The following is a 12,583-nucleotide window of genomic DNA, read 5'->3' on the forward strand; positions in this document are numbered from 1 at the left end:
CGCCCCCCCCAATGTCCTTCGCCCTGCCATGACGCCACATCCCTGCTCCCAAGGTAGTGGCAGCAGGGCACAGAGCCCAGCCCACAGCGGCATCCCGCTTCCACCCCATGCACAAATCTGGGGGCACATGCCTCTAGTCCTCTCCCAAGGTGTGCACAATGGTGGGAGCCCACCCATGCCCTTGAATGAGCCACCTACGCTTCAAGCAGCCCAAGACCCACCCCAGGGCCCCATTCACTCCATCCTCTGCCCCTGCTTCTTCCCCACTCCCTCCCTCATGGTGTGGGCTTCAATCTGCCCCTCCCCCCTCCCCCCACACACATACCTCTTCCCTGACTTACCTGTTGTGGTGGGCAGTGCTCCGCATGCTGTCTGGCTGCAATCCCGGACAACTGCAGGCTCCATGTCTGTCTGTGCATGCTCCTCCTCCCTGCTGCAGCCGCCCGGAGCCTGCACCTGAGCTTACCTGCACTTGTTGAGGCTAAGCCACATTAGCCCCAGCCTTCTGCCACCTATGCTCATGACCCTTAAAAATTGCAGTGTGGGGTGAATGTCACCATTTCTGCACAGTCCGTAAATCACAATTTTTTCAGGGCCCTACTTACGAATCATGTTTGCACACTTAACAATGCTCACATTACGTGGTACCTCAGGGCACCCTTGTAAGGATCTCAGGGACCCCTATGCATTATAGCACCCTGGTTGAGAATCATTGGTCTATAAACAGATTATTGGAGAAAAAGAGAATCAGACTAGTATGTAAATAAGGGGATAAATAGAGTGTCCTTATTGCTTTAATGATTTCAGTTACTATAACTGTTGGACAGGAATGTTTATATTCTATGATTATCAAGGAAAGGGGGAAAAAAATCAATAAAATAAATTAACTCAAGTATTGCATACATGTTCAGCTAAAACACACACTGTGATGTTTGGAAGAATCTGTCTATGGAAAGATCATTATGTTTCATTTTATGAACTACTGCATGATGGAATGCCTCACTGGATGTAAAACTAGTCCAGTGAAGTCAGGACTGGTGTCAGCTCCACTGATGGGATGAGAGATATTTCATATCTAAAGGAGGAGAAAGCAAGGCTGTCTAGTTGGCAGCCGATGGGCTGCACCCAACCCCTAAGGGGTTCTTCCTGCAGCCCCTAGGCTCCCAGTCCCACCTGCCCCGCCACTCCCACCCCACTGCTCTGGCAGCTGCTGGACTTACCAGGCTCCCGTTCCTTCCTTCAGCTTCTGCTGCCTGACCCTGACCCTGGTGTGGGGCTGAAGCAGCTTGTGCCCATGCTGCTTGGGGAACTGGAAAGGGGTGTGCACTGTCTGGCATGATGTAGATACATGGCACCATGGAATGTGTAGGGCACAAGGGTGCTGCCATGGTGCAATGGGGGTGCCCACCACATAGTGCAGGGGAGGCAGGGCACATGCAGCATGGCAGAAGGCCCACAGTGCAAGCAGCCTGGGGGGCATATGGCCCCTGCAAGGATGTAGCAAGGGGGACCTGTAATCTCTGGGCATGTAGGAGTTGGACACCTCTGCCTTAGAGGATTAGGGCCAAAGCCCAAAATATGCTCAAGAATGATAGGGTCACTGAGGCCTGGAAATATGTAAGCTGCTTATTGTTTTGTCTGGATATCTATATTACTTGGGTTATCCAAGTAAAATGATGTATATTAATTCTTCAAATACTACTCATTCCTAGAGGCACTGCTTGCTATTTCAGTACCCTGGGCAAAGTGACAAGGATGTGTGCCGGGGTGGGTGGCAAAGTCTTACCTGTCACAGAACGGGCTCATTGAGCTCTGATTACTGATGCTGCAACAACAGAAGCTTGGGCTTCCGTGGCTGCGGTGGGGAGAAGCTCCCTGCATGCTGGCCCCACCAGCCTCCACAGCACGGGCTCCTCAGGTGCTGCCATTCTTGCACCCCTCTAAAAGTGGAACCTGGAACTGTTGCTCCCTTCTTCTGTCCTAGTTACACTACTGCTTATTCCTGATAAGGTGTAGTGTAGTCCCTAAGATCAGAGCTCTGGGAAAGCCTGGTTTACAATATCAGTGGCTTAAGCTACTGGGGAGGAAACATAAATATTTGTTCTAAGAGTTTAGGAAAACTGAGCTGCAAGGTTCCATGAAGGCATAATAGACAGAGAGCCTGAGCCAGGAGTATGTTAAGAGAGGCCAAGAAAAGGAAGTGCCAGCACCTACTCAGATGCTAAAGAACGTGTGTGCACTGTCTGCGGTTCCAAACAAAGCAACTTAATTCTGGCTGGACCATACCAGAGAGGAGACATGTTCCTTAGGTTATTCTTTTCCTTTAAAATGTTCTGAAACCTAGTCATTTTATATAATATTTCATCATATTGCTTTTCTACTCAAAGACAATGTGGTATACTTGCAGCAATGTTCCTATTTGACCCCAAGAATACTACCCATCTCTACTGCATCATCCTAGATATATGACCTCAGTTTCATAGCTTTATATCTTAGGTCATTAAAATAAATCTACCACACTTACTTTATGCTCGGCTATAAGCTTGATTTACCATATCAGAGGGAAATAATTATTATTTTTTTTAATCAGAAGAACCTGAAGTCCCTAATCACATCACTGAAGATTGAACATTTGGTACTTGCCTGAGTCACAGTGCCATTTGCTGCTAATGCATCTTCCATTTTTGCATACAAACTGAGTTAGTGATTCACAAGTTGGGAATTCTGTGGAAAGTGTGAAAGTGTCCAATAAGAAATGTGTTAATGGTTTCATCAGCATTAATGCGTATCCCACTTATTATTAATATGACTCCCTCCCTTGTATATGCATAAACATTCAGAAAACCTTTGCAATCACTTGTATTCATGTCAACTGTATGCATCATGATATTAATGATAACATGTAGCCCAAACTTCTCAAGAAATATTACATTTTAATATTTTTAACATAAAATATGCCACATCATAGTTTGGCTGCCGGTAAAAAGATATGAGATGGAATAATTAGAAAATGACGACAAGTGATAAAAAAGGAAACATTAAAACTGCATATAGGAAATAACATGCGTTGACAATTGCATAATGCAGATGACATTTTTAAAAAAATCAGCCTTTACAAATGACTACTATGGATAGTATAAATTAATATCACCAGTAGTTCGAGGAGCAATGAACAATTTTGGTGTTGGAAATCTATAAGTCCAGTGTTCATACAAAAAAAGAAGGACTTGTAAAGGTGTATAAACCAGGTCAGAAACACTGAAAGTACACTTGCCCGCTACCCACATTTTAGGATGCATTTGGTCAATTGATCTCTTCAATGCTAGGGCAATGAGCAAGTGCTGTTCTTGTAGTTACAGCATTGATTTCTGTCCTCACAGCAATGTTCTACACTGTTCCTTCAGTCCTTTCACAGCTATGCAGGGTGCATGCAGATGTTCCTGGGACCTTGTGGCAGGTTGTCTGTTTACGCAATACGGTCCCTTATTTCCCTGGGAAAACTTGCCCCACAAGACATAGCATAACCAATAAACCAAGCGCGGATATAAACAACAGACACTTATCTCAAACCTGACGGTCTTTTCCCAGACCCTGAGAGGGTGCTCTAACTCAGGGCTACAGTCCTCCTTCTCTCTCACCTCCCTTTCCTAGGAGCCTTTCCTTTAATCAGCTACATATCCTCCTCAGCTGCCACAGTCCTCCTAAGCAGAAATGCAATCTTTCCTCTGCTATGTGCAGGCTGCTACGGACCTGATCTATGATCACACGGCTTGCTCTAAGCTGTATGATCATAGATTGGGTCCTGCTTGTATGCACATTTGCCCGTGCCAGAAGCAGTGCCAGGAACACAGTCTAAGCTGGGGGGGACAGGCCCTAGTTAAGTCAATGTAAGAATAACGTTTCCATGTGCCTACAACATCTCCTGTGTTTTCAATTAATACTTTGCTTCAAGCTACTACAATTTTGAAATTTTACAAAACTGTATTATAAAGAATTGTATACAAAATTATATACCAAGTCTCAGTTTATACTGAATCATAAAAACATAGGGCTGGGAGGGGCCCGGCAGTCATCTAATTTAACCCCTTGCTTAAGACAAAAACAGCCAGCTGTTTGTCTGCTTGCACTTAGAAACTTCTAAGGATGGAGATTTCACAACCTCCCTAGGTAACCTTTGCCAGAACATAATCACACCCGAAGTTAGAAAGCTCTTCCTAGATCTTCCTTTTTGTAACTTAAGCCTGCCCAGAGAATAGTGATCACCATCCTCTTCATAACAACACTTTTTTATTTGAAGCTTCAGTCTTCTATTCTCCAAATAAATAATCCCAGTTCTTCTTTGCACATCATGATTTCTAGACCACTGCCACTTTTATTACTGTCCTCTTCCCAATCTGCTCAATGGTATAAACACAGTCTTAAGCACTTTCCTGGTTAGAGAGAGAATCTCATTTAATGTAAAGTCTGGGCAGGGGGAGGGGGAGGGGAGGGAACACTCACAAACCATGCTATTTATTACATTAACAAATGCAATTTCTGTTTTTCAATTTATACTCCTGTAAAATTCTGCTTCAGGTTCTCGTGCAAGAGATACTTATCCATAATGCCTTAGTACCATAGACGGAGAAAGCGCGTTGACGGATTGTACAGATTTCCTTCCAGTAATAAAGACTACTGGAGTGAATACAGAAAACCACTACAAGTTAGCTGAATTCTTGTTGAACTGTTGCAACTTGAATTACTATATTTATCTCCTGTGTAGGAATTTTTAAAAAGCTTACTGCTTGCATATTTTAAAGTGAGGAGGGATTAATCCAGCTTTATAGATTGCAATGCTTTAAAATGGGAGACTTTCTACATGAACACTGCATTGGCAGTCCTCTGTCAAGGACTATTACTACCTCAGTATAAATGTTTAAGTGAAAATAAGGCATGTTTAAAGTAAATAATGAAACCAACTGATCAAATGCTCCATTGTAATACAGACAGGACCTACAAAAAATAAAAACTGAGTAGCGACAATGGGAGATTATGGTAGCAGTACATTAGCACTGAGAATAGAAGGGAATTGTTTAGGGGTTGTCAAAAGGATGCTAACACAAATGGGATGAAATTATATGTAGAACCCTGAAAAACCAGGACATTTTCACTTTTCTAAGACAATGAAAAAACCTCCCAATAAACATTGTAATTGCTATATCCATATAAAACCCAGCTTCAAATCTGCAAATACACAACAGGAAATAACCTTGCAGTAGCAAAGGGATTGTTCTTTTAAACAAACAGTATGCTTTCTTTTATGCTACTCTTTTAGGACTGCTATCCTAGCCTTGTTCTAATCACTAAATTTTTTAACTTAGTTTTCCTTGTGTGCTGCCTTTGCATGTGAGGCAGGGATGGCTGTTACTTGAAATTTGATATCTTGTAAAAAAGCTATGAGGAAGCAGTAGACTTAAGCAGAATTACAGATGAGGCAAACAGGGATCAGAAGAGGTGAGCAGCCGCATCTAGCAATCAATAAAATTTGGAGATCAGAGAGAGTATCAAACGACTGAAAAGAAGCAATTATTGTTCTCTACCATACAAGGTGCTAGGTGGTACAAAAGTACAAATTCCAACCATCACTGGTTTTTGATAAGTCCTGGAGAGTTCTTTTTGTTGCTTAAAGAGGTATTTTTCCCCCTCTGCAGGGAAGAGCATGATTGTACCAACCATATATTTGCCCTGGGGCAAATATGTTCTCATGGCGTGAAAATTAGTTATGGATGTGCTCCATCTTTTCATGCCGAACACATTTTTATTCAAAGCTTTTTACTATCCATACATGGTGTACAAATCAAACTAATATCACATGCAACTAGTGTATTAAAGCTGGATTCCACTTTTCTTTCCCTTTTTTTAGATGCATATCCCTCAATAACTTTATTCTCTATTATGTTCACCTGTCTGTATGAGGCACAGATAAAGAGACATGAACTAATTAAAATGAATTGTGATGGGCTCTTGCTATCTTGACATCAAATTCTGAGTTCTTTATAGTCAAGATTTCCTTGATGAATTTATTTATGAAGGAAAGCACTTCTTTCTCTCCTTCAGAGAGATGCACTGACTTTGTTTTCCACCTTCTTTACCCAGATTATCTAATGTATACTGTACCTGGGTAATTTCAGAACTTTTTTCTGATTCGAGCTTGAGTTGTAAATTCTCAGTCTTCAGGGCCCCTGTTTTAGTATTCTCCTTCTGGACTGTTTGTTTCATGCTCTCTGTGTCACATTTAATTTTTATGCTGTTCTGCCAAATCACCACCTGAACTGAATCAGGATTTTTTCTATATTTCTTTGAGCATTTTATGAGGGTTGTGTTGCATGTGCATGCACATGAATGTGTGGTGTTGTCACTGTTAAGCTTTTTTACCTTTAGTTTTCCCATACAGCCTTCCCATAAGTTAGAGGGGGTAGGATACGAGGGACTTATTTCACACAAAATTGAGGACAGGCAAATTCTAATTTTAAAAAAATCACAGTAACATTAACTTTGTTTTACCCTCCCCGCCCCAAGCTGCCTAGATTCTTAGAAGTTGCTGCATCTATATTTTGAATCAGGTGGCATATATTAAAATGTCATTGTTGGAAGATTTTTGATGATGACCACCAGAGCTTTCAAGTGGCAGAACTATGACTTTAAGTATATGGAAACTGCTGAATCAATAGGGGGAGCCAAAGTTATTCAAATGTATGAGGGATAACACAGTTTACAAGGAGAGTTTTGTCATGGTAAGAACCAAAAATAAGAGAAGAAGCCATCATTTTGTTTTGTACAAGAATACTGAATACGAAAAATACTGTAAATTATTTCATAAAAGTATGACTGGTAAATGAATGCTTTTTGACAGTCACTATCCTACTGGCAAGTTCATGCTTGGAATCAAATTGTAATACAGAATAAGAAGTGAAAGATTAATTAGGTACATTGCTACTTTTATAATGTTAGAGAATGAAACTACCAGAGAATTAATATGTGCAGGAAATGTGTGAAATTTGATCAATTGAAAGAGTGAAGTGAATGCTGGTAAATTGACCATAAGTAAAATTCAAAATGAGCCATTAGGATGACACAAAGTTTTATAAAAAAAGTTATGAAGATGAAATTATATATCTATATGACTATATTAACTGATAAATAAGAAAGCATGGAATCACTGTTCTCACTGTTATAATATGACAGAATGTTACATTATTTCATAGATCATAAGGATAGGAAGGACTACTGTGAACATTTAATCTAACTTGTGTATAACACAGACCACAAGACATCCCACTTGGAGAAAAGCATCTCATTTTGAAAAGAAGGCAATCGCAATAAAAAAAAAAACACTGATTGACAATGCATCATACCCCTAGATAAATATACTTGCTTGATGATGGTGCCCATCACAATCTCATTTGGAAAACTATTAGGTTGGTAGTTTTTAATTTATTTAATGTAAATCATGTCAATTTTATATTACATGGAAATAATAGGAGCAGAAAGAGCTTACAGGTCTACTAAGTCCAGTCTCCAGTTCTCATTTCTTAATCAAAATGTTACTCTGCAACAGATCAAATGCATTAAGCAGTCTATTATTTCAATGCTCCTTCCTTTACCAACCCCAAAATATCAAGTTACTATGACAAGATTAATTTTTTCTTAAATTCACATTGATTGACATCAATTACATTATCCTCCTTTAACTCTTTATGAATCAAACCTAGCATTAACCATTTCCATGATTTTACCTGGGATCAATGTCAAAATAATAGCCCTATAATTACTTAGGTCATTCTGTTTACTCTTTTGAAAAACTGGTACAACATTTACTTCCTCACAGTTCCCTGGAATTTCCCCTGCATTTCACAATTTCAGGCATAGACACAGGATATGCTTGCACCAATTAGTTTGGCCTTTGTGCTAGAGTGAAAAGGAGAGAACATACAATTTGGGGTGAGATTACACATTTCAATTAGATCACTTTACCACCACTTAAAACTTGAACAAGTACAGATTAAGGCTCATTAGCAAGTGCTAAATACCGTTTAGACATCTTAAAGTTACACATTTTGGATGAGGATTATCTTGCAGCTGTGCTTCCTAGCTTGAATTAAGTTAACTTCTGTGTTCGGCTGAGATAAAACCACCAATTTTCAGTACTCCAGTATCCCAGGAGGTGATGCTTCCAGGTGGGATAGCTATCATCCAGGACTCAATGTGCCTGGACTGACAGATGGGAACATCTGGGCAACAGTTGAGTGGGGATGGGGTGAGTGGGGAGTAAAAGATAAGAGGTGAAGCAAAGTAGAGAAGCCAGAGGGAGGGGGGCTCGGCAAAGGGGTGAAAGGGGGCAGGATGGAAGGGAAGGAAGAAGAAAGCAGTAAGGGGAAGGGAGAGTGGGTGGATGAGAACATGCCAGGCTGCTGCCCCCTTTGCCTCCTAAATTGCCCCCTCCATCCCAAATCACTGCCCTGCCACGGCAATTGTCCCCTCTGCCCCTATTCACCCCTCCATCCCCAGATTACTGCCCTGCAACCCCAATCAGCCTGAGAATGACAGATGTGCTGGTGGGGCAAAGGGGTGAAAGGGGGCAGGATGGAAGGGAAGGAAGAAGCCACCACCTCCCACCTCTAGCCATGCCCCTGCTCAACAGCCGTTTAGTGGCAGGTCTGAGCAGTGCACACCAGAGAGAGTATGAACATGTGACTAACCACCAGCACTAGTTACCCTTCATACAGACTAACGTTCCTTAGGATTAGCATCTGTTAACTGTAACGTGTGATCTCACCCTTAGGTCTGACATTGATGGAACTCAGGTTGAATATAGTGTAGAATTACCCCTGGACAAAGCAGAGCTTAAAACTACACTGGTGGTAAAAGTGTTACATTTCTGCAGCTTACCCCTAGATACCTGTCATATGTCCACAGGTTTTCCTGGCAAATAGGCTATAAATTGCTCCCATACAATCTAGTGGTGAGACATCATAATAGCCACCTACAGTATGCAGCTATCCTGGAAGAGCAGCTTGTCTTCCTGCTCTGGGTCCCAGTATAATTTACATTAGTATACCAAACTGATGTATATTACACCTGTGTAAATACAACTTGAGCCTATCTGGTTACTGGAAATCTATGATAATTAACCACAGAGGTCTTTGGGCAATGCTTCTAAAATTTTGAGATTAAATTTATCCAGACCTACTGATTTGAAAACATCTATCTGTAGCAGCTTGTGTTTAACAGGCTGCTGAAATAGTGGGTTTTGCACCATACGTTCTAGCACAACATTATCTCTCTCCCTTCTACTAAACAAAGAACATAAATATTATTAAACACTTCCACATTTTCTACATTATTACAGTCAGGTCTACCATTTCTTTCTAGTGATTAATGAACACCATTGCTAGTATGCTTTTTATTCCTACTAAAATTATTTGATTTTTTTTGTCTTGACTGCAGATTTCTTGTTGTGAGTTTTTTCTTTTATCTTTTATTTGATTCCAACAATCTTTTTTTTTCTAAAATTCATAACTTCCAATTTATATTCTTTACTATGAACTGTCCTTTCTTCCATTTATGCTCTCTATATTATTTTAATACACTTTTATTTTTTCTATAAACAGGGTTGGTTCTTAATTTATATAACTTTTCCTTCCTAATTTTTTTCTGAGGGGTGGAAGCGAGATGTAGAAGTAAGGGGAGAATGAAGGAGCTTCGAATAATATTTTCTTAAATCATTTTCAATCAATCATCATTTATATTTTTTTCCAGTTAATATTTTTAATCCCAACTCATTTGGCCCATAACTCTTTTGAAATTTAAAAAAACTTGGGGCCTGTTAAAGCACCTATATGTATATCTTAAGTGGTTACATATAATTACTGCTTGGTTCTTTTATTGTTTGTATAAATTTGTTCATATTATCACATTATTTCATTTACTTATTTTTATTCTGTTATCAACTGAGGTCTGAAATAGAACCTCTGCCCACTGCATTAAGTGAAATACTTTGAGTTCAAGTTGTGAAGTTTTTATCCATATTACTTTTAAAAATCCAAAGGAGATTTTTTTTATGGGTAGCATGAGGACTTGATCTCCCATTACTGAACACCCTCAAGATGAAATAAAGTTTTACCCCTATACTTTTATAGTTAGGCGCATCCATTTTATTCACTGGTAGAATTCCATAATATCTAATAACCATTAGCACCCAATGTTGTGCATTCATTTAGAGCATTGATCCATATGCCTCCAAGACAATTTGCTTTGGTACCGGTAATTTAAAAGAGGTATCATAATAATATTCCTTCCACTCTATTGTAAATAAATTATAATTATTTATATTTTTACCTATACTGTGAATCTCTTACTTAGGCTTCAGTAATACCAGTTGGTAAAATTTATACTCATAAATGAGAAATACCAATTGCTTTTTATTATTATTATTATTATTATTATTACTACTACCCTGGATCCTAGCATTCAAGTACCAAACACAGAATGCAATCAAGATATGTCTTCTCCCTACTTCCTTTGTTATCTTGATTAATTTTGTTCTTGATATCCTGTTTTTGTACTAAATGTTCCCTCTTTTCACCTCTTCTGTTATTAGCTTAACACTCTCCATATGCTTTTTTCACTTTCTCAAAGCAGAAGGGATCATACGGATCTAAGCTAGCCAAAAATAGGTCTTTGAAAGCCTGCATGGAAAGACGTATGACTGTGACAGTACTCCTTACTACATGCAGTTTCCCCAAGCACTTCCTTACCATTAATGCATCAGACAGGAATAAAATATGCAGATAGGTTATTGCCTATGGTGGGGGATGGGGGGGGGGGGGGGGGGAATACATTCACTTTATAATGGGGGGGGAGGAGGGAATACATTCACTTTATAATTTCTTTATTGTTACCCAAAATTGTATGATATGTCAGATTTAGATACTCTCAATAAGGTACGGTTTACCTGTTAACTGTGCCATAAGTAGTAACCCTGACATACTTTCAAGAAATTAATAATGTGACAAAACAGGAAAACAGCCATAAAAAAGATGTGTAATATTTTTGTGATTGGTTTCCACTGCAGGTTAAACTGAACATGTGGCAGGGGTCACACCAGAGTTCATCCAAGACTCTTGTGTGGTCCCAACCACCGTACTGCACTGGAGCCAGTTCCAGACTCCATCTGTTCAATCAGGTGAGTGGCCCTGGGATCACTCAGGTTCATGACAGGCTATAGGCATATGGCTTTCAACTTCCTGGTATAGGGGGAGCCCAGGAATTCATGATCCTGAGCTCTGTCTGAACTAGCAATTAGTAGTAGTATCATTGGGATGATACGAACAATTGCGTATCCTACCATGTACGCGTAGTGACTAGGGACCTACCAAAATTGAGGTGGCAGATGGGTGATTTCACAGGTCAATTGCAGCACCAGCTGCCATTTTTACGGTCCTATCGTGGCAGCTCCATCCCCCACTACTGATTGGCTGATAGGACCTGAAGGCCCTGTCCCTCACCACTGATTAGCCAAGAGGACTGCCTTTCATGGGACCCCGCTCATTGCTGCTGACTGGCTGAGACTGCTGCCCTTCATGAAGCCCTGCCCCTCACCACTGACTGGCAGGGAGCGGCAGGACCACACAAAAGGCAGTCTGCTATGCCCCAATAGTAGGCTGCGAAGCTGGGCTGTGGCAGCTGCTGGCTCTCACTGGAGAGTCAGTATTTTATTTTTTTATTTTTTTTCTGGCAATTCTGTGAAAAATCACAGAAACTGCTGTTTTTCACGGTCTTCACAGAAACCACAGTTTTTTGCCGTTCCTGCAAAATCACAATTTAAGTAGGTCCCTAGGTATGACAAAAGGCAGGGCTGTTGGGACTGGGAACTAGATCCAATCACACTATTAAATGAACATGTGCCAAAGATTATATGCCCTGGGATCTTTGCAACCGTACTCATAGGATTGAAGTTGCCAAGGAAATCAGCCATACTGCCAATATAAGTAAAGGACTACCAATATATGTAAAGGAGTGAAAACTGCATAGAACCAAACTAGCTGAATGTTTAAGGCTACAAATTGTGTAGCCTATATCTGTATTTGTCTCTGTCCCTATGATGCACCCATTCTTCTTATGTCAGCAGTATCAGCAGTTGACATAAAACACAGCCATTCCTAGTCAAGGAAATATTTTAGGGAAAGTTGTTCCCTGTAAATCTTTAATGAATTATTTTATGCAGGGATGGTCTTTATAGAATTCACAAATTTAGAGGAAATCAAAGTGAAGTTTTCTTCTCTTAAGAAAATGTACTTCAACTTGGACTGTCCTATTTAACACACAGCTTGGAAGTGAAGGACACTAAACAAAAGCAAGTTGAATTTTGCTATAACATTTTTGTCAATATATGTGTGTGTGTGTGTGTGTGTGTGTGTGTATAAAATGTCCATTAAAATGATGCATAAATGTAAAAGTCCTTCAAGTTGCTTTAATTTTAAATAATTATATGTTTCATTATGTTACATTAATGCAAAATATTGCTTCTGCAGACAGCATTCCT

At 40.1% G+C, this 12,583-nt stretch overlaps 1 protein-coding gene across 1 annotated transcript in view; it reads right to left on the bottom strand.

The window, feature by feature from the left end:
- Positions 1-12,583, bottom strand: part of LRP1B (LDL receptor related protein 1B) — a 1,375,759-nt gene that overhangs the window by 643,612 nt on the left and 719,564 nt on the right. The window contains exon 19 of the mRNA XM_006028602.1: positions 2,644-2,724. Within this exon, the coding sequence (XP_006028664.1) occupies positions 2,644-2,724 (81 nt within the window). The remainder of the gene's footprint in view (positions 1-2,643; positions 2,725-12,583) is intronic.

This window comes from Alligator sinensis, unplaced genomic scaffold (genome assembly GCF_000455745.1).
Source record: "Alligator sinensis unplaced genomic scaffold, ASM45574v1 scaffold533_1, whole genome shotgun sequence".
In the NCBI taxonomy this organism is placed as follows: domain Eukaryota; kingdom Metazoa; phylum Chordata; order Crocodylia; family Alligatoridae; genus Alligator; species Alligator sinensis.